We start from the raw sequence: 25,739 nt of genomic DNA, 5'->3' as shown, positions 1-25,739 counted from the left end.
CATTTTTCTTCCCTTTTCAGTATTTCATCGAGTGAAATAAAGACAATAAGAGCAAGCTCCTGTCAAAGGTCAACCAGGAATCTATTGACAGTTTCTTTTGTCTGTCTGCTCCAGGTTTTAGAGGAGAGGAACGCACTGCAGGAGCAGCTCCAGGCAGAGACAGAGCTGTACGCAGAGGCTGAGGAGATGAGGGTTCGTCTGGCAGCTAAGAAGCAGGAGTTGGAGGAGATCCTTCACGAGATGGAAGCGAGACTGGACGAAGAGGAAGAACGTGCTCAGACTCTGTTAGTGGATAAGAAGAAAATGCAGCAGCAGATGCAGGTCTGCACATATCTGTTTTTTGTCTAATCTTATTGCTTCCTGGAGCCGTTGTATAGATGCTCAGCTTCATGCTCAGCTTCGGTATGTGTCAGGAACTGAAGCTGCATTCTTCTTCTTGTAGGAATTGGAAGAGCACTTGGAGGAGGAGGAAGATGCCCGTCAGAAGCTGCAGCTGGAGAAGGTGACCTGTGAGGGGAAGGTCAAAAAGCTGGAAGACGACATCTTGGTGATGGAAGACCACAACAACAAACTGCTGAAGGTGAGTGTGGGCAAACAGACCCCTGTATTGGTCAGGCACTTATTAAGAGAGCTAATGTATCGAAAGGAGAGAGTGTATTTCAGTATCCCTCCTTTGTGTTTTGTAGGAAAGGAAGCTGATGGAGGAGAGGATCGCAGACTTTAGTTCCAACCTGGCAGAGGAAGAGGAGAAGTCGAAGAACCTAACCAAGCTTAAAAATAAACACGAGTCCATGATCTCTGAACTAGAGGGTAATCATCTGTCATGGGTTTCAAGCATTAACACACACAAAGCTAATACTGGTGTCACAGTCAGAGACTTTATGCTAACTGTTATCTCTTTGCTGTACTCATAGTCCGTTTGAAAAAGGAGGAGAAGGGTCGGCAGGAGCTGGATAAGGCTAAGCGTAAGTTGGAAGCAGAGTCTAATGACATGCAAGAGCAGATAGCCGACCTGCAGGCTCAGATCGCTGACCTCAAAGCCCAGCTCGCAAAGAAGGAGGAGGAGTTACAGAACGCCTTGGCCAGGTAAAGTGTCCTGAGGAGCGACAAACAGGGTCCATTTACATCTTTCTTACAATACACCTACAAATCCCAGTTACTCCATAAATCTAAGGCAGAGCTGCACCTTCTTTAAATACTGGATAATGTTATCATGCTAACATATATCCTCATCAATGCAATCTTTTTCCCCCCTCAGGTTAGAAGATGAGACGGCTCAGAAGAACAATGCTCTGAAGAAGATCAGAGAGCTGGAGGGACACATCTCCGACCTGCAGGAGGATCTGGACTCTGAGCGGGCAGCGAGGAACAAAGCAGAGAAGATCAAACGGGACCTCGGGGAGGAGCTGGAGGCCCTCAAGTCCGAGCTCGAGGACACCTTGGACACCACTGCCACCCAGCAGGAACTGAGGTCAGCCATACTATGACATTTACTCAGTGATGTCACTGAGTACAATTACTCAAGTACTTTACTTAACAACTATTTTGAAGTAGAGTACTCTTAAGTTTACTTTACTTCTTTTTTGCACCAAAACAATTCTACTTCACTATAATTGACAAGTAAAAAATTCAGATTCAGAATATCAATACAAAAATAGAAATTATGACCACAGCAATGTTCTATCAATGACCTTCGTAGCAGCAATTGAAATTGGCCCCTTCTTTCCTAGATGCATCATCAGTGATGCAAATACTAATATATACACTATGCGCTATATTTATAATTGAATTAAAATATATACATCATCCTGATTTGCATGATTGATCCATCCATCCAGGGCCAAACGTGAGCAGGAAGTAAACCTGCTGAAGAGAGCCATCGACGACGAGAACCGGACCCACGAGGCCCAAGTTCAGGAGATGAGACAGAAGCACACGCAGGCCGTGGAGGAGCTCACAGAGCAGCTGGAGCAGTCCAAACGAGTAGGCCTGCTTCACTTATACACTGTTGTACACTCTCAGGGGTCATTTAACTTGCTTATATACGCTGTATCAAAAGCAAAAGCAAATTCTACTCTTTTTTTTTTTTTTCTAGTTCACAGTGAATTGATTTTGTATTTTCTCTCACCCGCTCAGGTGAAGTCAAACCTGGAGAAGGCTAAACAAGCTCTGGAGAAAGAGACATCAGAATTAACCATGGAGGTGCGCTCACTCAACCAGGCCAAACAAGACGGCGAGCACAAGAGGAAGAAGCTGGAGGGTCAGGTGACCGATCTGCAGACACGCTTCACCGACAGTGAGAAGCAGAAGGCAGAGCTGGGAGAGCGCTGCTCCAAGATCACTGTAAGGAATTCTCAGACGCTACCGTCAGTTCACATTTGAGAACATTAGCATTTTTAAAAGCAAAAATTGCATTTTTCTTCATACAGGTTGAGCTGGAGAGTGTGACAAACATACTGAACGAAGCAGAGGGAAAGAACATCAAACTGAGCAAAGATGTTTCCAGCCTTACCGCACAACTCCAGGACTCCCAGGTGACCAGACTTAGCAGGATTTATAAAGCTTAAAAAGAGGCGGTATTATGCCAACATAGTCTATATGTCACCTTTGCTGTGAGAAATAAATATGCAAAATATTGCTTGCTGACAATCAGTCAGATCTGACCTTTGACCCGCTGTGCTGTTGCAGGAACTACTGGCTGAGGAGACGCGTCAGAAGCTGCAGTTCTCTACAAAGCTGCGGCAAGCGGAAGACGACAAGAACAGTTTGCAGGAGCAGCTGGAGGAGGAGACTGAGGCCAAGAGGAACGTGGAGAGACACGTGTCCACCCTCAACCTCCAGGTCAGAGCTCACACTGGAGAATTTACAGGTTCATTTAGCATTTGCAGGGGAAATCATAAAGAAAATATCAGGGGGGAAATCAAGTAACACATCAAAGAGGGTTTCACTGGTGTTTTACTGTATGTGAGATGAAAGTGGGACGTCTTCAGAAATGAGTATAGACACTTTCTAAAATGTTCTTCTGTCCACAGTTGTCAGATTCAAAGAAGAAGCTCGACGAAATGACGGGAAACGTCGAGCTGCTGGAAGAAAATAAGAAACGTCTGCAGAGAGATTTGGAGGCAGCGAACACCCAGTTTGAGGAGAAGGCCTCCGCATATGACAAGCTGGAGAAAACCAAGAACCGTCTGCAGCAGGAGCTGGAGGACACACTGATGGACCTGGACAACCAGAGGCAGAATGTGTCCAACCTGGAGAAGAAGCAGAAGAAGTTTGACCAGGTCAGTAAAATCTGAAAATGGCAACACTTAGAGATAACCGTTAAAAGAATACTTATTATTTCACTCCATTATTCCTCTTCATTTAATTTTCAGTTTCAATAAATTCAACTTTCATTACCTGTTTCCTTTCCATATGTTCATGGTTACTTGCCTGTCCAATATTGATTTGTTTTATTTTTCTATTTATGTTTTGTAGTATATTCCATCAGTGTTATATATTATAATTACTACGTTTTCGTATGTCTTCTTCAAACCTTTAACCTTCAAGTAACTTATTCCAATCGAAATGTTTTGTTGTTCTTTACTTTGAGAGAGTTGTCAAGACAAAATAATTTCACATTACAACCTAAAAGAAAATATCCCAAAACAGCTGAAGTATTTATATTAGCAACATAACTTAAGCATTGATCCCTTAAACATTATCTATCCTTCTTCCCTGGTGTCCAGATGCTGGCAGAGGAGAAGAGCATCTCCAGTAAATATGCAGATGAGAGAGACCGTGCTGAGGCCGAGGCCAGAGAGAAGGAGACAAAGGCTTTGTCCCTCGCCAGAGCTCTGGAAGAGGCCCAGGGTTCCAGAGAGGAGCTGGAGAGAGCCAACAAATCCCTGAAGATGGAGATGGAGGACCTGATCAGCTCCAAGGACGATGTGGGAAAAAGTGTAAGTGCTGGTTTCAGTTAAAAACATCACTGTATTTGCTTCAGGACTAGTCTGTCCAGTGGTTTGACTCGTTCCTTGACACCAAAATATGGGAGTTCAACTTTCTGTTGATGGCAGGTCCACGAGCTGGAGAAGTCCAAGCGAGGCCTGGAGGCGCAGGTGGAGGAGATGAAGACCCAGCTGGAGGAGCTGGAGGACGAGCTGCAGGCGGCTGAGGATGCCAAGCTGCGTCTGGAGGTCAACATGCAGGCCCTGAAGGCCCAGTTCGACAGAGACCTGCAGGGACGAGATGAGATGGGAGAGGAGAAGAAGAGGCAGCTCGTCAAGCAGGTAAAGAAGCCAAACACGGGTTGCCCTTTAAACAGAAGTATGTGTTCTGATCCAGCATCAGTAATCTGAGCTATGCTGCTCACCGCTGCAGGTCCGTGAGCTGGAGACAGAGTTGGAGGACGAGCGTAAACAGAGAACCCTGGCCACCGCAGCCAAGAAGAAGTTAGAGACGGACATGAAAGATCTGGAGGGACAGGTCGAGACGGCCAGTAAGGGACGGGACGAGGCCATCAAGCAGCTCCGCAAGCTCCAGGTGAGAGTGGAGGAACGGATTAAATGCAATACCTTCTGAATGTTGTTTGTAATGAAAACACCTTGCCCATTTGGGATCAATACAGTAAATCGGATCTAATCTAATCTAAATGCTTTGGTGGGAAGTTATGTCAAACTAACTGTGTATCCATATTAAAGATGTATATAGATTTACTGTGTGTGATGCGTTAAAAGCAGCTCTTCATCAGCATATCAGAACAAAGCACTGGCTAGTACTGCACTGTAAATGTACCCAATAATTAAACCACATAATGATCCTCCTCTTATTGCTGCCTCTGTTCCTCTTCCTCACCACCAGGCCCAGATGAAGGACTACCAGAGGGAGTTGGACGACGCCCACGCTGCCAGAGAGGAGGTGCTGACCACCGCCAAGGAGAGTGAGAAGAAGGCCAAGGGTCTGGAGGCCGAGCTCATGCAGATGCAGGAGGTACCACGTTAGATGCCAAACAAGACAGCACATTTGTTTGTGGGCTGATTGTTGAAATAACGGATTAACCTCTGATGTGTTTCTAGGATCTGGCCGCAGCTGAGCGGGCAAAGAAGCAGGCGGAGGCCGAGAGAGACGAGCTGTCTGACGAGCTGTCCAGCAACTCCTCTGGGAAGTGGGTGGAAATGTTACTCTGTTTCTTGGCCTGTTGTATACTGTAGAGGGGTGCAGGGATGATACTTTTTTGTAGGCTGACCAGGAAGTTAGCATCGCAAGGCGCTTCTCCAATTATGGCTATATGATTTTTCCATTGGATGTTGGAATACTGCAAAAAATAAGTTGCACTTTTTTAGTTTTTGAGACACTAATTCAATTTTAGAAGTAAAAAGCTATCATTATGCTATAAAAGAACTACAAAACAGTTTTACCGCTAAGCTAAAGGCGGCTTATGTTTGGCATGATGCCGTTTCATTGTCTTATTTATTTGCTTCATAGCAACACCAATTTAAAACACATCAAAGAACTTCACCATTGGGGTCTAACAAAAATCTAACCAAAAACACATTAAAAAAAACGTTGACTCCTGAGATAAAAAGCTAACTCATTTTAAGCTTTTAGGTTCAAGGTTCAATGGTTTTTAGGACTCATTCCTGCACCAATCTATTATCAAAAGAAGAAACGTCTTGTGCTTAACGCCGTGCTACTCGTTTGCAGGTCAGCCTTGGCAGATGAGAAACGCCGTCTGGAGGCTAAGATCTCCCAGCTGGAGGAGGAGCTGGAGGAGGAGCAGAGCAACATGGAGATCATCAACGACAGACTGAGGAAGAGCACGCAGCAGGTGACCCTGACAGCAGCAGCAGCTTGAGTCATTAAAGGGCTATAGAAAAAGGGCAGAGGCCTCATCCATGTCTTTACGCTCGCTCCCTCCACAGGTGGATCAGCTGAACAACGAGCTGCAGACAGAGCGCAGCACCTCCCAGAAGAACGAGAGTGCCCGGCAGCAGATGGAGCGCCAGAACAAGGAGCTGAAGGCCAAGCTGCAGGAGATGGAGAACCAGGTCAAGTCCAAGTTCAAGTCCTCCATCTCTGCCTTGGAGGCCAAAGTGGCACAGTTGGAGGAGCAGCTGGAGCAGGAGAACAGGTGGGGGCAGAGAAATATTCAAAAGAAAACATCACCATGGCCCAGGGGACAAATCCCGCTAATAATTTGTATGCATTTCCCAGTAATGCCTGTAACATTATTTTGATTAACACATGTAAATATTCAAGGTTTCATTTAAACAAACAGTACTTTCTATTTACATTCTAATAGTTTTGGTTACTTCTTATCAACAGTTACACTCTTTGTCCCTTTCCTAAACTGTTCTGTCTTCTCTCAGGGAGAAGCAGGCGTCTGCGAAGGGTCTGCGCCAGAAGGACAAGAAGCTGAAGGAGCTGTTGATGTCGGTGGAAGACGAGAGAAAGCAGGCGGAGCAGTACAAAGACCAGGTACGATTCAGTGAGAGGGAGGATGTGTCCAGATGATGGTACATTTAGTACTAGGTTTTCTTTCATTCCTCTGTTCACTCACTAGGCGGAGAAATCGAATACCCGCATGAAGCAGCTGAAGCGGCAGCTGGAAGAGTCGGAGGAGGAGTCTCAGCGCGCCACAGCTGCCCGCAGGAAGCTGCAGCGCGAGCTGGATGAAGCCACCGAGACCAGTGACGCCATGAGCCGGGAGGTCAACTCTCTGAAAAGCAAACTGAGGTAGGAAAGCGCCACACAGTCCGTCTATCCGTATGTGTGTTTGTTGTGTCTCGTTCACCTTCTTATTTCTGTGAAGATACATCAGGACACAGACGCTGCAGAAAGAGTAGTTACAGAGTGGTAAATAGCTTCTATTAAGTGGATGCCTTTAAAAGTAAAATACTCTTATAAAATGTTTTACCCAAAATAAATCCTGTGCGTGGCTTTAGGGGACACAACATGTCACTGATATTCTTTTAACCAACTTCAGTCCTGATCATCAATGATACATATTTTTACAACGTTGAACCATTAGGTGGCCGTTCATTTACATAATGTTGCTCCCAGAAATGTTATTCCTTTTTGTGTACTAATTGGTTGGTGGATAAGCAACAATATTGACTTTGATGCACTGCAACAAACAATAATAAAGCAGCAATGGCCCTAGGGGACCCAGGAAAACGGCATGAATTTGTCCTATAGGGGGCAGTCAAGTAGAAAATAGTGAAACAGCAAAGGCTCTAGATTGAAAGCGTGATATAACAGAACATTTGATTTTATTCTGTAATGGCCGTGAGAGCATGGTTTAAATGGATTTCATTGAGGACACTTGTTGTCTGAGTGTCTGTTCTTTGGCTACACAGTTTGTTGTAGACTTATTGCAGGAGCTGAGGTGGAAATCTGTTAAAACTCACACAAGGGCCAACATGTATGCCATATGCATTACCACAGCCTAAATGATGTAGAAAGTGTAATAAAAAAACATGACCGTATTGACAGAGCACATTCAGAGGGTTGTAAACACATTCAGGTCATTCCATTTGTATAGAATGTTGTTTGGTTGCTTTACTGAGGAGCAAAAGCAAAACAATGGTGTCCCTCTCTATTCCAGAGGCAACCCTGAGCCCAAGGAGTAACACAGCAGGTACCTCTGCGCCTGAGTTACCCCAATCACCGTTTCTGATGAACTTACCAAAGCTTTCCATGCCCTCATGCACTCTTAATGCTTTCATTCCTTCCAATGATCTAACTGAGAGAAATATGACTCCTCAGATACCATGATATCCTTAGGAAAAAAATTAACAATACAAGTGGGCTTTCCAATACACCAATCTCTAACTGGTGGCCATATTTTTCTCAGCGCTTGGTTTATTTGCCATAAACCTAACTCATTGTCTCTGAGCCAGGAATCAAATGAGTTACAACGATAACCAGCGTGCCTAACTTGTAACCCGAGCACCACCTGTACATAGTTTATTCCATCAACTGCATCCCATAAACACTCCTCTCATTGCGGGGACATGTGTCTGTGTTTGTATCTCCTCTCCATGTCTGTGGCATATTTAGGCGTGGAACTGAGCCCTCCTTTGGCAGCACATCCCGGCGTATGGGCGGAGGCCGAAGGGTGGTGGAAGACGCTTCCGAGGAGGAGGCCGACTCCCAAGGCGACTTCAATGGAACCAAGTCTGCAGAGTGAGGGACGTCAAAATAACCAGATATCAGCCTTTTCTTCCTTCCGCCACTTTATCCAAAAATAACTTCAAAGCCTATGTAGTTCTTCCACATCACGTCAAAATATATCCCAATTGTGTACTGATCTGTCGTCTTTCGGAGCACCTTTTCTTAGCACGCAATAGAGTGGTGCAGGAATGAGTCCTAAAATCAGCGAATGAGTTAGCATCTTAGCACTTCATTGTTTTTTGTTGAAATAAGGTCTGTGGCAAATACAACTGATTAGACAATACAATATACTGGTGAGAAACTTCGGTCCCAAAAATGGGTTGCTAACAATTGGCTATGGACATCATCTGGTTGAACATTAGCCAGCATTAGCTTAACGTGATGTAAAGTCACGTAGATAGCCTAGCGTTAGTTTCCTAATTCTGTGGATTGCATTTATGCTTGAAGTGGTATAAAAGTGGTGTTAATATATGGAGTTTATCCCGCTGGACAATATGCGTAAGTAACATGTGTTTGCCACAGAGATTATTTTCTGCAATATTCCAAAAGCCAATGGCAAAATCCTATTGGCTTTTTTAGAGGAAGCCCTTGCGATGCTAGCTTCCAGGTCATCCTTCAGAAATACGTCATCACTGCACCACTCTATAATCAGAAGGACTTGATATCAACAAGAGGAGTTGTGTGGTGGCTCTGCTGACATGTGTTTGCTGTTCCTTTTTTTGTATTTTTTTTGTACACTGTTTTGTACTACACTGAATGACTGATTCCTTCTTATGCAAGGTTTTGTACACAAACATAGGTGCCTCTAATTACCACGCTAACCTGCCAGCAAAGCCTCGGGCCTCCACTATAATTAACTTAAAGCAGAGACATCGTGAGCGTCTATGGATGTGTTACCGTCGTCCTGTTGCCTGTGACTGCTGTTAGTGTTTCTCAGCAGCACTGCCACGTTGGAAATGTAGAAAGAGATCTATATACTTGCTCTGCATCCAGTGAGTGCTGCTGTTTGTACTCCCGACAATTATAGCTCTGTTTAACATTTTATAAAATCACCGTTTTATATTATTTGCACCTGATCTTGTGCCCAGATATGTTTAGATTACAGTCAGTAATGTTTTAGGTCAGATAGGGTGACCTCAATTACCAAACCTAATTTTATATTTTTGTGATTTACTGTACATGTTTTAAACAGCCCCTTATCCCCTGAAAATCAAATATTTTGATCATATTATATGTAATCAACTGATGTTTACAGGACACCAAATAATGATCTGTTAACTGTTGAACCACCTACACAAGAAATAAAGATATTTTAAGAAAACACACATCGATTTTCTCCTTTTAATGTTTCCGTCTCGTCAGTCACTTCAAAGATCATCATCCGTTCACCTCAATAGAAAAATCAACTGCAAACCAACGGGATCGTAGTTGGGTATAGTACCTCAGGCACATACAGTTTAGAAACAGTAGCAGAGGTGCTGCGTACAAACAAACAGTACACAGTGTTCATGGATTACATTTACAGAGTTAGTTCAAGGAAGGTTAGACAGCAAAGGAACCACGAGTTAACTCCACACTGCTGTATACAGTGACACTGCTGTATGCATGTTGTATTTAGATATGTATAGGAAGTTTTCTTTAATAAGCTGCTGGATGGCAGTAGTGACAGATAAACATTTCAAGAAAAAGCAAAAAAAGTCACAATAAATCACTATTTCCTCCATAATATCTCTTATGAAAAGGCAATATTCAATATAGGCTCTATGTACCAACACAAATATACTATGAGCTGTGCTTGTCTTTGACCAGTTAAAATCTATTATTGCTTTGATTTCTCCTCACCATCACAACTCCTGATGGCAGGCAGGAGCTCTCACACCTATTCAGGATTTATTACTATACATTCAGTAGTAAACATGTGCCCACCTAACTTCTACAGTCTCCTAAAATCTGTATAAAAATCATTGGTAACACCTAGATGACAAGTGAACTGCTCTGAGGCAGAACACTTTTTCCTAAACTCCATATTCAGAAGTCTTGCATACCAGATGACAATGAGTCTGTGCGATGGCAGGAAGAAGGCGAAAGAAAACCATGTGAGATGAACCTAGCCTGAAGGGAAGTGACTTTATCCGATTCCTAGACACCTGACAGCATACGGAACCATAAACTTCATCTGTTAGCAAACCAAGCCCTACAAACTGAAGAGGTAATTGATGAAGCCAGCGGTGGTTAAAATGCTAACACCACCTCCTGCAGCGACTTTTACAGCAGTAAAAAAAATGAGTCTATATCTGCCCGTCAATGTTCCTCACATAAATTAATATATGCTGATGATGCTACATAATTCAAGCCCAAAGAATAAAGACAGGTGTGTTATTGAAATGATTAAGTTCTACCGTGTTTTCTAATATAAGATTCAAAGAGAAAATACCTCTAAACCCGCCCATTAGTCTTTGATCAGCTTTGGTTTGGATTTGCTCATAAATGTTAGGGAATATTTTGTGTAAGCTTGTAAACCTTTCGCTCAGGCCTGTGACCTCTTCACACACGTGACCATTGGTCTCCTCACAGCTGCTTGTGTACTGCTTGTTTTCAAGTTAGCCAGTTGTGTCTTTTCTCTCGGTCCTCCTTCGACCTGGCTCTACGGCCTTGAAGGTGCTGTTATCTTCATTAAGGAGGGGCAGCCTGGGCTTCCGAAGCCTTGTTGTTCCCACAGTGGGTACAAGCTCACGCTGACCTAAGATTGGCTTTATTGTTTAGGGACAGCTAGCACCAGTTTATCTGGCCCACTATGCTCCGGGAAACACCTTATTTGTGACCTAGATGACAGTTTAAGTTAAACGTATTGTCTGAGCTTGTTTAGTCTGATGTTTGAAGAATGTTGATTATCCATTTGGAACTAGTTAAAACCTCTTCCTATTGTCGAGATCTTCAGGATTGGTTTGGCAACGGCTGTGGCAACTCGTGTCTACAGTAAATGTCTTGTCAATTCTCCGGCCGTAACTCTGAATAAATCCAACAGTGTTTTGCCATCAAGTTCCTGCGCTCCAGCGTCTCTCTGAGTTTCGTCTCCATTGCTTCAGAAGTTTCCACCACAATAAACAATATTTCTACGATCAAACCTTTGATAGAAAAACTCCAGGTTCTCGGTCCCTTTATCAGGGTCAAATGCGATTATTGATAATGTAATTATTGATGCAACGACCCCTATAAATGTAGTTTTTAAGGAAGAGTAACATTTCCACAGTCCTGTTTCTTCATAAGGTACTGTCACAGTGCCAAAGATATTCAGAAGAAGAGATAACGGGAGGTTCTCGGCTCCTGGAGTTCACACACGCTGTGATAGATGTGGTGTTGCTGTAGCCTGAGGCAGCAGACGTCCACGTGCTGGGAATGTAGGGCACGGAGCGAGGAGAGTGGCTTCCTTGTTGGAAATAGTTCAGCAGGATAAGTGGTGACAAGGGAAGACTGTTTAGTTCAACGTCCCACTGCTGAAGTTTATTGAGGATGGTGAGGGGGACAGTGTGTGGGGGGGAAGCAGGTTATTGAAGGCGGGAGGTGGTTCTACTTCTTTTCCCCGCTCATAGCAGAATTTTTACTCCTCCCTGCGGAGACTGGGCGCCCTGGGAGACGACTCGAGGAGGAGCTGGTCCAAACTCTAACCGCTTCACCAAACTGCAAGACAACGTAGCACACACACACCAAACATCAGATTTAAAAAAGAGTTAGAATACTTCTTATTCTCATTAAAGCTATTAATATTATTGGTGTTCTGTTCTATTCATTTCATTGCATCCTCTGCTTTCTCTTTTTATGTTTGTTTTATGGTTATATAAAATCTTTTTGCAATATTGAAACAACACGTATTATTTATATTATTACTAGTTTTATTATTATTGGTTGGCTTTACAGACAAAAAGAAAAAAGCTAACCTTAAAATATGTCTTTTAATTTACAGTATAATAATAAATAGAGCTGATTTTGAACTTCACATCACAAAATCATCAGCATATTTGAAGGGTCTCTGCAATATATTGATATTATATCAGTATGGTGAAATCAGACAAGCTTATCTTTTACTATTTTGATATCCCAATATGGCATGTCTTTTCCTGGTTTTTAGAGGCTACATTACAGTAAATTAATGTCATTCTCTGAACTTATTATTATTTATTTTCCCCAACTGTTATAGCTATTCTATTATTTGTATTTACCCACTTTCACATTTGTTTTTATTTCATTGTTTAAATATTTAGTGAAAGCATCACTAGTCATCCCTACAATATCAATATCGATATATTTAGTAAAAGATAGATTTTTTTCTTCAGTTCATTCCGGAGGATTCTCAGAAACCAGGACAACTGACTCCTACGTAATAACTGAAATCACAACGGGAACCAGAGTAAACACGTTAGGCTGTTCTGCCGTCTTTTTTTCCCCTCACCTGTCGTACTGAGGAGGGGGGCTCATGCTGCTCGCTTGGACATCGGACCCCCTTTCTAAAGCAGAGGGACTACCGGGGCCAGCCGGGAGTGCAGGTCGGCTGACAGACGTGTCGTACACAAAGTCTCGACAGGACGCCAACTTTGACTCCAGATTCTGACAGGGATGATAAAAAATAGTCAGCCTCCTCGTGGAAACATTTTTATATTTAGTGGTAAGACATTTCACTGAGCACTGTAGAATCAATTTCAAATCGCTTACTCCAACTTTTCTGAGCAGCTCCCCGACAATGTTGAGTGCAGATATTCTAGCAGAGGTGGTGAGGGGAGTCCCCGTTAGACCATCGCCTAAAACAGGACAGATGAAAACAGGTACGTACACATAAGAAGTTATCATGGACTTGTTTAATCACTGTTCGCTTTCCTGCAGATTAAAGTGTTCTTGTTACCTCGTCGTATACTGGAAACAGGTGGCGTGGCGAATGAGCTGATGGGCTTTGCGGGTGTAACTGGGACGGCTGCGTTACCGGCGGGGGGGCACAACAGGTCCCCGTCTTTGCCCAGGCTGCTTGACGGCCGTCTCTCCTTGTGACGTACAGCCAGCTCCTGCCGAAGGTCTGACACAAACAGGACGGGCAGGCGGGTCATTTTCAAACTCACAAAACACTCACAGTCCATGATCGGGATTTTCCTGGAAGTTCTAAGCCTCACTATTTGCTAGTTTTTCACTGCATAGGGTAGAAACCCATGTTTATTTTGCATCATGAATCAGGAAAAAGGTATTCACCAAATGAGAACTGAATTTAATAAAACAAATAAATATGTACACCAACAAAAAAACTAATATGTCCACCAGTTTTTAAATGTTGATATAACTTCATCCAGATTACACTCTGACCTGAGGACCTGATGGTATCCCTGGCCGTGCTCTCAAGGTGTGTGCAGTTCAGCTGGCAGATGTGTTCACAGACATTTTCAATAGGTCACTGCTCCAGTCTGTAGTCCCCACATGCTTTAAAGAGTCCATCATTGTCCCTGTCCCCAAAAAGACAAAACCCATCTGCCTCAATGACTACCGCCCAGTTGCACTCACCTCCATCATCATGAAGTGCTTTGAGCGGTTAGTCAAAACTTTTATCACCTCCTCCCTCCCTGACTCACTGGACCCCCTGCAGTTTGCCTACAGAGCAAACAGGTCCACGGATGATGCCATCTCCCTCACCCTCCACACTGCCCTCTCCCACCTGGACCAGAGGAACACTTATGTGAGAATGCTGTTCATTGACTACAGTTCAGCATTCAACACCATTGTGCCCTCCAAGCTCATCATTAAGCTCAGGGACCTTGGGCTCAACAGCGCCCTCTGTGACTGGATCATGAGCTTCCTGACGGGCAGATCCCAGGCAGTGCGGATGGGGAACATCACATCCTCCACCTTGACCCTCAACACCGGAGCCCCTCAGGGTTGTGTGCTCAGCCCTCTCCTCTACTCCCTGTTCACGCACGACTGCGTGGCCACACACAGCTCCAACACCATCATCAAGTTTGCTGACGACACGACCGTCATCGGCCTGATCACAGACGGCGACGAGACGGCGTACAGAGAGGAGGTCAGAGCCCTGACATCTTGGTGCCAGGACAACAACCTCCATCTCAACGTCAGCAAAACAAAGGAGCTGATTGTGGACTACAGGAAGAGGCAGAGAGAAGCACACACACCCATCACCATCGACGGGACTCCTGTGGAGAGAGTCAGCAGCTTCAGGTTCCTCGGGGTTAACATCAGTGAGGACCTGACATGGACACATCACACCAGGGTCATATCCAAGACGGCTCGACAGCGGCTCTTCTTCCTCCGCAGGCTGCGGAAGTTCAACATGGACTCCAGGATACTCTGCAACTTCTACAGGTGCACCATCGAGAGTATCCTGACTGGCTGCATCACCGCCTGGTATGGCAGTTGCACCGCCCTCAACCGTAAGACTCTACAGAGGGTGGTGAAAACTGCTCAGCACATCACCAGGACGGAGTTGCCATCCATGGAGGACCTCTACACCCAGCGGTGTAGGAAGAAGGCCGGTAGGATATTAAAGGACCCCCATCACCCCAGCAACAATCTGTTCTGTCTGCTGCCGTCTGGCAGACGGTACCGCAGCATCCGGACCAAGACCACCAGACTCAGAGACAGTTTTATACCACAGGCTATAAGACTACTGAACTCCTGAGCTGTGTGAATGTCTACTCACATCTGTTTATAGTACACACATACATATATATATATATATATATATTATACACATCTGCCATACATATCTGTTTATAGTACACATATCTATATATTATACATATCTGTTTATAGTACACATATCTATATATTATACATATCTGTTTATAGTACACATATCTATATATTATACATATCTGTTTATAGTACACATATCTATATATTATACATATCTGCCATATACATCTGTTATACATAATATATGCATCTGTCCATACCTCCTCATTCAACAGTGTAAAGTATTTAAATACTCTCAATGTATTCCACATATATATATTTCACCTCCTCAAATCTGTATTGTTAATATTGTAAATATTCTTCTCTCTTTTTCACTATTTTATTTATCTTTTGCACCATGTATGTTGAGTTGTTGGAGGAGCACGCGACATAAGATTTTCATTGCCAACATATACGCTGTATCTGCTGTGCATATGACAAATAAAAAAAACCTTGAACTCAAACAACAACACTATGGGTTTTGGAACATTATCGTCTATGAATGTCAGAAATTAAATTGCAAAAACCACATAAAATGGATAATGAAATGTGAAAAAAAACACAGAAATTGACATCTTTAATATGACATTTGGCAGTACAGATGTAAACTTAAATACAACTACACATTAGATCATGATAAACAGGAAGAACAGAACATACACACACACCCAGGATTTAGAGGTTTGATCCAGCTATCAAAATTCACTGAGTTAGGCATAAGTGTGCGTTTTAGAGGAATCAGCAGTTCTTGTAAACTTGAGAAGCTACAGTGTGTGTGTGTGTGTGTGTGTGTGTGTGTGTGTGTGTGTGTGTGTGTGTGTGTGTGTGTGTGTGTGTGTGTGTGTGTGTACCTCTGGCTTCATCCTTCAGCCTCTGCACAGATTCCAGCAAGTTCTCTTTCTCGTCCAACTCGCTTTCCAGAAAAGCGTTCCTCTCAATGACGTGGTTCATCCGCTGCTCAAAGTCCTCCAGAGACATGATGGTAGCTCTGGGACACGCAAAAGAGGACAGGCCATTCAAAATTAACATCAGTTAATCTTAAAAAGTGCATGTATTAAGTATTATGCATGTATTGACTGTGTGTTCTACAGTAAAATCACGTGTGTGTATGCGTATTAAGACACTGACCTTTTGGTCCTCTCCAGGTCATCGTTGGACTGCTCTAGCTCTCTGATGTATTTCTGCAGGTGATCTCTCACTGCGGTGGTTTGTGCTAGATTTTCCTCCAGGGTTGATATGTGCCTAAAAGCGTCGGAATGCTGCGTCTCAAATTTTTCCTGCAAACAGACATCGAATTAACAGACATTGATAATGTCGTCATGGCAGATTTATCAATGCAGCTGTCAGTTTCTTTTAAATCAGTGAATCAGTATATTATTTAGACTCTATCTTAAACAAAAAAGCCCTTTCAATCTTCTTTCTCATCTCCAGCAACCAATGAGCAACCGCAGGTTTTTAGCACAACCCTGCATTCACCCCGTCACTTATGTTCTCTTCCCCGTGGACCTCTGAACTAAAATAGCAGTCAGCTGCCTTACAGCTTGTGTTCATGGCAGTGGCAACGATATGCAGAACTAGGGTTGGCTGGAGGCTGTCAGTCGTTGTAGGGTGTTTCTCAGTCTCTCTTTTTTGTTCACATCCTTAACTGGAGCACCAGAGCTTACAACCCTCTGTAGGGACTGTGCCCTATTTATAATCAAGGTGCTCTACCTTTATGCTTTCAAGTTCCATGCGTAGTCGGTTGTTGTCTAATAGCAGATCTTTGTTTCGAGTCTCACACTGCTTCAGCTCCGTTTCCAGCTCCGCTTCATAGTCTCGACTCATCTGCTGAAACTCCTGCAGCTCCTCCTGAGCCTCATCAGCCCTGAGGACAAAAACATGTTGTTGTTGTTGTTTAAAATGAGTATGGCATTATTGTACGATTATCATTATTAAGTTAACCATTAGTGTCTAAGGGGTAGTGTCTATTGATGTTGTCTAATAGTGTTACCTTTGCTGATGTGCCTCTGCCTGCTCCTTCCAAAACCCCAGCTCCTCTTCTAGGGATGCAAACTTGTGTGTTGGCTCTACCATGTCTGCAGCTTCGTGTCAGGGTGATGGGGATGGGAAACGTATCTGTATAATAAATCATAAAAGGGTTCTTATGTGCCATAGGAGCATTGGCACCTTTACCATTCAAACAACACAACTGTTACGGTTAGCAAATGCTAACAAGGTAGCTAGCGTAAGTCTAAAGCTTTATGTAGTTTGGCCTATTTAGGTTGGGAGTGGAACAAAAAAACATTTAAATCTGTTTGAATATGTATTTATATAAAGTACCAAATAGTTTTTTTAAAAAGGAACTGAACGTGTTGACTACTTTACAAAGCTAACAGCGGTGTTGTAAAGTGTATACCATGGCTAAGCCTTTCGGCTAAGCTAATATAGCTGAGTTAGCTAAGCGAATTAAAGCTAACCAGAGTTATATCCCAACACAGAGAAAACAGAAACTCAGCAGACTCACCTGCTTATGGGGAAACGACTAAAACATGCTATAACGAAGGGAATTTGTCAGGAGGTAAGACTTGTTTCTCAGGTTTACGTATTGTGACTGCACAAACTAATCTCTCATTACGTTAAGACGGTGCTCCACTCACCAACCAAATGTAAACGACACTTGGGTTCTCGAAACGCATTGGTCAATAGAGATGACGTTTTGAACGTATTATCCAATCATGCTACTCCTACGAATTTGTAGCTGCGGAAGGCGTAGCCCTCAACTCCACAATACAGGCAAAGTTTTCCTACCCCCTGTTGATGGTGCAATAACAACAAAGAAGCGATGTCTGTTAGTCCCCGAGAGGTTCATACTATCTTTGTGGAAGTTAAAGGGAAAAAAAGTGTATTTCTATTATTGTTGTGTTTAGTGGATTTTAAGAAAAGTCTCATTGCACAATGAAAAAATGTAATGTAATGCACATCAACAGCCTTTCATGTATCATATTTATTACAGGGCAGTTTTTTGCATGACATGTAATAAACACATGATTCTAGTTCTGATCATCAGTATTTTCGAAGTACATTTCTTCGACATGGATATAATTAAAAACAACAATATTTAAGATAATCACTTCCTCTGAGAGACTTTATCTCTGACAACAGATGTTATTGACATTTTATTCCCGAAATGAATATATTAATTCATCTATCCTTTAAAACACAGAGCTGCCATCACAACCCGGGGTCTTTCAACATGCACATACAGTACACCACCTGTTGTTAACATCACACTTAAATAATCACATACTTTCTAGTCAAAACTGCTCCAGTGTTTCTTATAATACCTAACAACTCAATGTTAATTTAATGCTTACTCTGGATGGACACCACTACACCTTCTTCTTACTTTAACTCAGCTATAAATACATCGATACCCTATGGTCAGAAACATCTTTCATTCTAACATAGAGGGCAGGAAGTGGGGGCTTGAAACTGGAATATGAATGTACAGATATCAGTCCAAGGAACATGGCTTATATTCTACATTATTATTGGAAGGCATTTAAGATCCTGAGAAAAGTAGAAAATGTAGAAAAAAAATAGAAGTAAATTTCAGGAAAAAACTAGTTCAGTCGTCAGAAATAGATTCCTAAAGATTTGAGAAACCTGTCCTTGGAGTATTTACATCTACTAAAAATAAGACTTCTGAGAGGTAAAATATCTGTTGTCAAATGAATACAAACTCTGTCAGGGACCAAAGGCCTCCTCCGTTTTGGTAAATGCAGCACCAGAAAGACAGGTGCACTTAGATTTAAGTGCACCTGTTTTTTTCAGAGCAGGGTTTATCCTGATCAGGTCAACCATTCAGGAATAAGACAGAAAGATCTGTGGAAACAAAAAACAATTCAATGTTAGATCCACCACATAAATAACTGACTCCACTTAAGTGGCACAGCCTCTTTTAGAAGACTCAATATATTTCCTTACCTCAGTGGAATCATCATTCTGCCTTGTTAGTTTCTTTCTTGTTCTTGAGTGGGCACGCCTTCTTACCGTCCAACACATCAGTCTTCACCTGACTCAGAGTGCGCAGCAGACACATGGTGTCAAAGCCCTCCTCACCGGCCTCTTGCAACAACTCCAAAACCTGTAAATAATACACATACAATTCTTAAAGAATCAGCGAACACAGTGACATTTTTTTAAAGGGCCAGTTCAACAATAACAAATATATTTTTCCACTTACCTGTAAAGCCATTTTTCGATCTAGATGTTTTTGGTGTGAGTTGCTGAGTGTTGTGTTTGAATATAATTGAACCAAAAGGCACTCCCGACACGCTTGTAGTGTCTCTTTCCAGAAATCATGGCCATGTTAGTCAGTTAAACCACAGACCTTGTTATGAGCGGTTTCATTGAGGAACTGTTTTTTTGCAATCAAACTACACCTTCCAAACGTATCACCATGCAGAAAGAAGCAGAAGGTGTGCTGATTTGTTGACAGGTGTAGTTCGGTAGAAAGAAAATCGTTACTACCTGTAGCTGCTCGCAACAAGGTCTGCAGATTATCTTGAGTAACAGGGTCATGATTCCTGAAAGAGACCTTGCTGTTGAGTTGAAATGTTTTTTGTGGCGCTCTGAGAAACAGTGGAGTGCCATTAATTATTTTTTTATTTTGGAAAGAAGGCACAAATCCTAAAGTTAATATCCCCAACCCTCACATTAAAACAATCTAGATTAATACATAGAGGAAAAACATGTATTCTTTATTTGTGGGTTAAATGTCTCTTTAAAGTTATATTCAGATCTATGCATGACTCACCTGCAGACACTTAAATGACTTGAGTTCGCTCAGATTCTCCTCCAGGAACAACAGGTAGATGCTGAGGTCGTTGTAGAAGGGCGTCACCAAGCCCAAAGCACCGAAGCCCGGCAGCAGCACATATGGTCGGAGGAAGTTGGAGCTCTGGCGAGCCGGTCCAATAGCAGCGTACACTACCAGCGGAGTGAGAAGTGCATACACCCCAAGGTTGATGTAGCTGAGCAGCCTGAAGACCCCCACTGCTACGAGCTTACACTGCACCGCAGCCGGCAGCATGCTGTTGTTCTTCAGCACCCCTGTACGCAGGTCGCAGGGGAACTCATCGGTCAGAGAGGCCAGACGGATGTAGTAGCCGAGGAAGAAGCAGGCCAGCAGGAGGATGAGCAGAGTCAGGCCCCGACATGAGAGGTACTTCATCACGAGAGAGTGTGTTAAGCGCTTGGTCTTCAGATACTGCTCCACTAAAGGGTATTTGAAGCAACCCTCAGTCAGATCCAGAGCACTGCAGCAGAAAACACATTTAGTATTCACATGAAACACATCAACATATATGGAGCCCTACAACAACAGGATCATTACAGGATTTTATTTTCTTATTACCCTTGACCAAAACATCCCTATAAGTTTATTCGATGTTGTTTTGGTATAAACTCATTTTGATATCATCTATGTCAATGAACAGAACTTATGTGCGTTTCATTAAATTGTTTGAAGACATTCCCTAAACACACACGTGTCACAGTGTCGATATTTATTGTTATTATTTTCAACTTGATAACATTTGTAGGGGGCATTCCTGGTGAAAACTGCCACAGTACAAGTGTCATATATGTCTTGTTTTCTATGTAAATTAATTACATTAAAGAAGCACTAATCAATATTTTTGTATCAATTGTATCAATATTTTATGAAAAAACTCTGAGCTTGCCGTCAGCTCTCCGAGGCATTTTAGATCATTTTACTGGTGAACATAGTGACACAGCTCTAAACTGTGTTAAAGTTGTATCTGCCGGAAGTAGAACAAAGGCAACTGACTGCAAACAACTTCAGATCAAATTCATAAGTTAATCATTTTTTATTGATAAAGGATATTAACTGCTTAATCAGTTAATCTAAATCATATTCTGACAACATTTCCAGTAAGTAAGTTATTTACGGATGGCCCAAAGCACTACCTCCTTTTTTTTATTTACCATTCGCCATATATTATTCCCTCTCTGGACTGTAGACCAACATTCTCACCATGGCACCAACACACTCGCAGGAAATGAAAGCTAATGTTGCTAAGTACATAATAGAGACTAATAATAGAGACAGGGTTTACCTCTGTGTGTCCTCAGACGAACATTTGCTATCCAAGGTCGCTATATTCTTGGCTAGTCTGATGGAGCGGTTATAAAAGCGGTCAAGCTCCTCCATGATGAAGTTCAGGTCGGAGGAGAGGTGCGGGGCAGCAGTGAAGCGCCAGAACAGGGCCGGGATGTACAGGAGGATGGCCAGTAAGAGCAGGGTGTAAGGGAAGAACTGTGGGGGATCAAAGGGAGACAACAAAAGAGAATCATATTTTAAAAATGATTTCTGGACATTGTTTGTATCACTTTAAGATCCGTTTGAAACTGTATGAGAAATCAGTTTCAAGCCTGTTTTATTGTTCAAAGGGCTAATTAAATGAAACATAAAACGTGAATGAGATGTATTGTGCACTATATATTTTATGTTTTCAGTTTACCTATATTTTTTAAGTTATAATGTGTTATACAAGTTCATTAAATGATATGAACTTCATATGTTTGCCTCTTACAAACCTAATACAAATGTATGGAACCTGTTGACAAAATAAATGTACTTAAATCAACAAACAAAGTCAATGACCATCTATTGTTTTGCTGGGGGTTTTTTTAACTGAAAAAGTTGTTTCAAACAACTTTGGATGATTTAGGGCTCCTATTATTATGTTTTTGGGGGGTTTCTCCTTTCTTGTTATATACGTTTTGATTGATGGTCTGCAAAGGCTAAAATCCCAGATTTCACACCAATGGACCATGGCTCCAACACGTTGTACGTTTTAGGCTAAGGGAAAGGACATCTCTAGGCAGTTGACCAATTGCAACAGAGCCGGTCAGCAAACCGACCAGAGCAGACTGGGCTCTGGTTTCAGACAGAGGGTGAAAAGAGGTGCTGCAGCTCAGGCAGTATGAGAAATATAAAGAGCTGTTTGAACATTAAAGCGTGGAGACATGTCCCAGTAGAGGCACAAAGTACAAACACGAAACTTGAACGTTTTCATAATAGCGCCCCTTTAATTTAAGATATCTTTGGACATATTCTTGCCCATCCCTTGGTTAAATATTACTGGTATAGACTTGGCAGTATTAAGACTTCCCGTCACTTACACAATAACATTTTGAGCATGTCAGTGATGGTGCATGTTGGGGGGAACGTCTGTACCTTGTGCAGCCATAGTGATGAGCCGTCATCTTGTTGCTGTACTGCTGCCCAACAAAACGAGTCCACATATGCAGCCTGCTTCCAAGAGAAGTTAGTGGGAGCAAAGCAGCTGATCTGGGTACCTGAGAACAGAAAGTGAACAATTAGTCAGAGAGAAAAAAAAACAACAACAACAAAGTGTCAGCCCTCCCTCCTCTGCGCTCCACGAGGCTTCCTTCCCTTGTTTTCCATCAAGCCACTAGACGCCTTAAACAGACATTTCTAGCGGATTTTCCTTCCTTTATATTTGTTTTACTCTTATTTTTGATGACTTGCTTGGCTTCCTATTCTGTGATTATATTGAGACATGCGTTTACCTAAAATAAAATAACAAACTTTTCACACACATTCAACAAAGAAATTAAGCCTTTACAATAGTCAAAACAAATCAAACAAAAGAGGCAAAACTCAAATAAAATTGTAAACAACTCAGGTGGTCTTTCTTTCTTTCTACGTATAGGCTTGTATAACTGTAATAGTAACTTAAATGGTTAAAATACTTCTTTCTAACCCATCTATAGCGAATAGCGCCGTGGGAATTGTAGTCCGTTATGCAGTGTTGACTACAGACATCACGATTAGTTGGCCTTTTTTATAAAACAAAATACTAGCTCTAACTGTGCTCATGGCCTAATTTGTTTGTTCTCAGCTTAATTTGTGTCAATAACTATACCATCCTCTACAGGGGGAGTGGGAAATTCATTACATCACAAACAACCCAGATAGTCACCAGACTGTAATGTTTTGGCAGCACAGGGGCTGTCACATGAAAGACTGATGCATTAAACAAACTGAGCACATTCAGTTCAATTTGATCCTCATTTCCCCCCCTGCTTGTGACATATAGTCGGCTAAATTATAGCAATTACAGTATCTGTCATAGTCGTACCTGTTGCATAAAGTATAGCACTAGGATTTCACATCATGGTAGGAAAGAAAATGATGTCAAATGTTGCCTAACTTGTGCACGTTTTGAATGCAAACATAAAATACTTCATTGTAACTAGTGGGTTACCTTAGTAATTTTACTCAAATACTGTGTACAACCAACATTTTCAGGTACTTTACTTGAGTATTTCCATTGTATGATGCTTTACACTATTCTTCACTTTAATTTCGTAACAAATATTTTAGTTTTTCCTCCACCATGTTTATTATTTTAGCATAAGTAACTTTTAAAATGCAGCTTTTAATACAGAATGTGATCAACTAATATATAAAATAAAGATGCTCCGTACTGTAAGATTAAAGGATATACACATTAAAACATTAATAATAATAATATCCATTTATATGAGTCTAAAATGGGTCATTCTGTATATTTACTACTTTTATATTTTGTATTTTAAGTATATTTTGATAATGATATAATACTTAAGTAACATTTTGAATGGAAGACATTTACTTGTGATATAGCATTTCTTCACACGGTCTTGCTATTTCTCAAACTGTTTTTAAAATGTTATCCATCCCAAATATATCCACGAAGGAAGAAGGACGAAAATAATTGGGGGGGGGGGGGGGGGGAGTTATAAGAAAACAACGTACGTTATCCTTTCTTTGTAAATTAATTCACAAAAAAGCCTTTTATATTACAGAAACCTGAATCCTATCCCTGTCACACTAACATGTCATACTGGGATGCTTGAATGTAACCGAGCCATTGTTACTCAGTAAGTAATACCTCTACTTTGATGACAGATCAAATTGTCTGCTGCAAAAAGGGCCTTCATCTAATTTCTCTAATATGTTGTTAGGTCAATAAAGCTCCTCCTTTGAGATTGCTATAGATTCATTTAGTAAAATCTATATGGGCTTTCTGCCATAATGTGCATTCACTCAGTCAGTATAATATGATAACAATAGCTGTCCATACTCATTAGGGATGGGAGAACTCATACCTAGGACTCAAGTAAAAGTTACAAATAAAAGTCCTGCATTCAAAATGTTTCTCAAGAAAAAGTACAAAAGTATTAGCATCAAAATATACTTAAAGTACCAAAAGTAAAAGTACTTATAATTTCAGAATAATATCTCTGATATGTTTTATAATTATTGATCATTAAAGTGTTCTCAGAGCTGGTAAAGGTGCAGCTAGTTTGAATGGCTTTGTATACTGCAGGGTAGCTGCTGGATTTACTCCAGGTGAACACAAGTCTGATTTAAGGGTTCATTATATTTACCATCATTAATCCAAATCTGCGAAGTTACCAAAGGTACGATTTACCTCTGAATTGTAGTGGAGTAGAAGTACAAAGTAGCAAAAATGGAAATACTCAAGTAAAGCACAAGTATTTCAAAATTGTACTTGAGTAAACGTACTTAGTTCCTTTACACCACTGATCATTGTGTCTTTCAGTCACAGCACCATAATACACATTATGCAGTGTAATGGATGCTGGCAGTAGGCTTTACTTGCAGATGATAATAACAACAACAGACTGCAGCCATTATAACAAGATCACATGGGTTTGTTAACTGCTGATGGAGCTGTAGATATTATTTTCTTAGTGGGGTTCATAATTCAAATCAAAACTGTTTAGTAATTCAAATCTGTAATGCACCAGTTTATATGCCAAATGTTTCCATCATTATTTTGGTCAGCAGCTGCAGCAGCCGGCAACACTGTCTCTGCGTGAGATGAGCAGAAGGGTGGAGACTTTAACCACACCTTCTCCGGCATTCATTCACGCCTTTCTTTTTCTGGGCTTTTAGTGAATATAACACCTTTAACGCATTTACCTTATATATATATTTGCCTGTAACTGTGGTTAAAAGAAGCACATGTGCTGCAGCAGTGTTACTTTGGCAGATGGAGAAAGACAAAGAAGCTCCACCAGGATCTCCACCGGCTGGATACACTTTGCATTTTCCTACATGGTGAAATGTAAGGGGTAATAACCTGAGCTTGCTCCTTACAGGATGCTCACACACTTTGAACAACTCACCCACTGACACCTCCTGAGCAAAAGCGAGGGAGATGAGAAACAAAGGCAGCCCCACCGCGAGAAACGTGACTATTTTGTCCACCGCCAGCTCCAGACGCACCCCTTTGTACTTGGCCTCCGTGGGGTCCTTCAGCAGAAAGTCGGAAAACACGTACTCGGTGGCTACGTGAGCTATCGCCATGACGGACGGGAACAAAAAAAGCCGGTGTGGTCTAATTGAAGGAAGGGTCAAGTCTCTTCTTAATTAGCGAACTGCGTCTGAGGTTTGACTTAATGTAAACCCCCGTCAGTGTAGAAATGTGAGTTATATATAAAACACTGAGCCGCTAGTGTTTACCCATCTCCATTCACTCATAGGACGGATGGTTGAACCTGCTGTCCCGTTACTGTGACCCAGACATCACAGGGGAACGAGCCGCCTGCGGGCCGCTAGAGGGCGCTACTGTGCCGTAAAGTGCACCTGCCTGGCAACAGCCTGATAGTTCACTGTAATAATAGCATTTGGACATTTAAGTTTAAATTGAAGTGTAAACTTTTAAGTATCAATATTGGAGTAGATACATCATATTGTATTTGTTTGTTTGAATACATGTATAAAGCCAACTTGTAAAAAGTAGCAATAC

The 25,739-nt window shown here is 41.9% G+C and overlaps 3 protein-coding genes across 5 annotated transcripts in view; 1 reads left to right on the top strand and 2 right to left on the bottom strand.

The window, feature by feature from the left end:
* myh11a (myosin, heavy chain 11a, smooth muscle) overlaps positions 1-9,480 on the top strand; it is a 28,497-nt gene extending 19,017 nt beyond the window's left edge. For 2 of the 3 annotated variants that reach the window (XM_063884053.1, XM_063884051.1), the window contains 20 exons: positions 115-321; positions 443-580; positions 687-810; positions 915-1,086; positions 1,259-1,471; positions 1,839-1,983; positions 2,137-2,343; positions 2,430-2,534; positions 2,689-2,841; positions 3,033-3,281; positions 3,729-3,941; positions 4,059-4,271; positions 4,363-4,524; positions 4,843-4,971; positions 5,058-5,146; positions 5,686-5,809; positions 5,904-6,112; positions 6,351-6,459; positions 6,545-6,717; positions 8,044-9,480. In XM_063884053.1, coding sequence (XP_063740123.1) covers positions 115-321; positions 443-580; positions 687-810; positions 915-1,086; positions 1,259-1,471; positions 1,839-1,983; positions 2,137-2,343; positions 2,430-2,534; positions 2,689-2,841; positions 3,033-3,281; positions 3,729-3,941; positions 4,059-4,271; positions 4,363-4,524; positions 4,843-4,971; positions 5,058-5,146; positions 5,686-5,809; positions 5,904-6,112; positions 6,351-6,459; positions 6,545-6,717; positions 8,044-8,173 — 3,264 coding nt within the window. In that variant the 3' untranslated portion in view covers positions 8,174-9,480. Of the gene's footprint in view, positions 1-114; positions 322-442; positions 581-686; positions 811-914; positions 1,087-1,258; positions 1,472-1,838; positions 1,984-2,136; positions 2,344-2,429; positions 2,535-2,688; positions 2,842-3,032; positions 3,282-3,728; positions 3,942-4,058; positions 4,272-4,362; positions 4,525-4,842; positions 4,972-5,057; positions 5,147-5,685; positions 5,810-5,903; positions 6,113-6,350; positions 6,460-6,544; positions 6,718-7,588; positions 7,622-8,043 lie in introns of all 3 variants that reach the window. The other variant, XM_063884054.1, reaches the window with a different exon arrangement.
* A 4-nt stretch (positions 9,481-9,484) lies between these two features.
* On the bottom strand, positions 9,485-17,523 carry LOC134864799 (nuclear distribution protein nudE homolog 1-like). The gene is made up of 9 exons (XM_063884055.1): positions 17,387-17,523; positions 16,874-16,998; positions 16,594-16,747; positions 16,012-16,160; positions 15,735-15,871; positions 13,052-13,219; positions 12,865-12,950; positions 12,605-12,759; positions 9,485-11,835 (listed from the first exon to the last, which is right to left on the bottom strand). Exons 2-9 carry the CDS (start codon positions 16,954-16,956, stop codon positions 11,742-11,744), a joined length of 1,026 nt encoding a protein of 341 aa, XP_063740125.1. The 5' UTR covers positions 16,957-16,998; positions 17,387-17,523; the 3' UTR covers positions 9,485-11,741.
* Positions 17,524-17,953: 430 nt separating this feature from the next.
* LOC134864997 (pannexin-1-like) lies at positions 17,954-25,493 on the bottom strand. Its single transcript, XM_063884376.1, has 6 exons — positions 25,117-25,493; positions 22,130-22,251; positions 21,006-21,205; positions 19,682-20,183; positions 18,850-19,009; positions 17,954-18,747 (listed from the first exon to the last, which is right to left on the bottom strand). The coding sequence occupies exons 1-5, from the start codon at positions 25,295-25,297 to the stop codon at positions 18,863-18,865; spliced, it is 1,152 nt and encodes a 383-aa protein (XP_063740446.1). The 5' UTR covers positions 25,298-25,493; the 3' UTR covers positions 17,954-18,747; positions 18,850-18,862.
* Positions 25,494-25,739: the final 246 nt, after the last annotated feature.

This window comes from Eleginops maclovinus, chromosome 5, assembly GCF_036324505.1.
Source record: "Eleginops maclovinus isolate JMC-PN-2008 ecotype Puerto Natales chromosome 5, JC_Emac_rtc_rv5, whole genome shotgun sequence".
NCBI lineage: Eukaryota > Metazoa > Chordata > Actinopteri > Perciformes > Eleginopidae > Eleginops > Eleginops maclovinus.
Note: the sequence above shows the minus strand (reverse complement) of the source record. Positions and strands in the feature narration are given on the sequence as shown.

What these genes read in the sequence shown, in the direction of transcription:
- LOC134864799 (XM_063884055.1), bottom strand. Translation starts at nt 16,956, where the DNA reads ATGGTAGAGCCAACACACAAGTTTGCATCCCTAGAAGAGGAGCTGGGG. An exon ending in TGTTTCCAGTATACGACGAG is followed by an intron (nt 12,951 to 13,051) that starts GTAACAAGAACA and finishes GTCCTGTTTTAG; the next exon opens with GCGATGGTCTAACGGGGACT. An exon ending in AGCTGCTCAGAAAAGTTGGA is followed by an intron (nt 12,760 to 12,864) that starts GTAAGCGATTTG and finishes CATCCCTGTCAG; the next exon opens with AATCTGGAGTCAAAGTTGGC.
- LOC134864997 (XM_063884376.1), bottom strand. Translation starts at nt 25,297, where the DNA reads ATGGCGATAGCTCACGTAGCCACCGAGTACGTGTTTTCCGACTTTCTG. An exon ending in TGCTCAGGAGGTGTCAGTGG is followed by an intron (nt 22,252 to 25,116) that starts GTGAGTTGTTCA and finishes TTCTGTTCTCAG; the next exon opens with GTACCCAGATCAGCTGCTTT. An exon ending in AGTCATTTAAGTGTCTGCAG is followed by an intron (nt 19,010 to 19,681) that starts GTGAGTCATGCA and finishes TATTATTTACAG; the next exon opens with GTTTTGGAGTTGTTGCAAGA.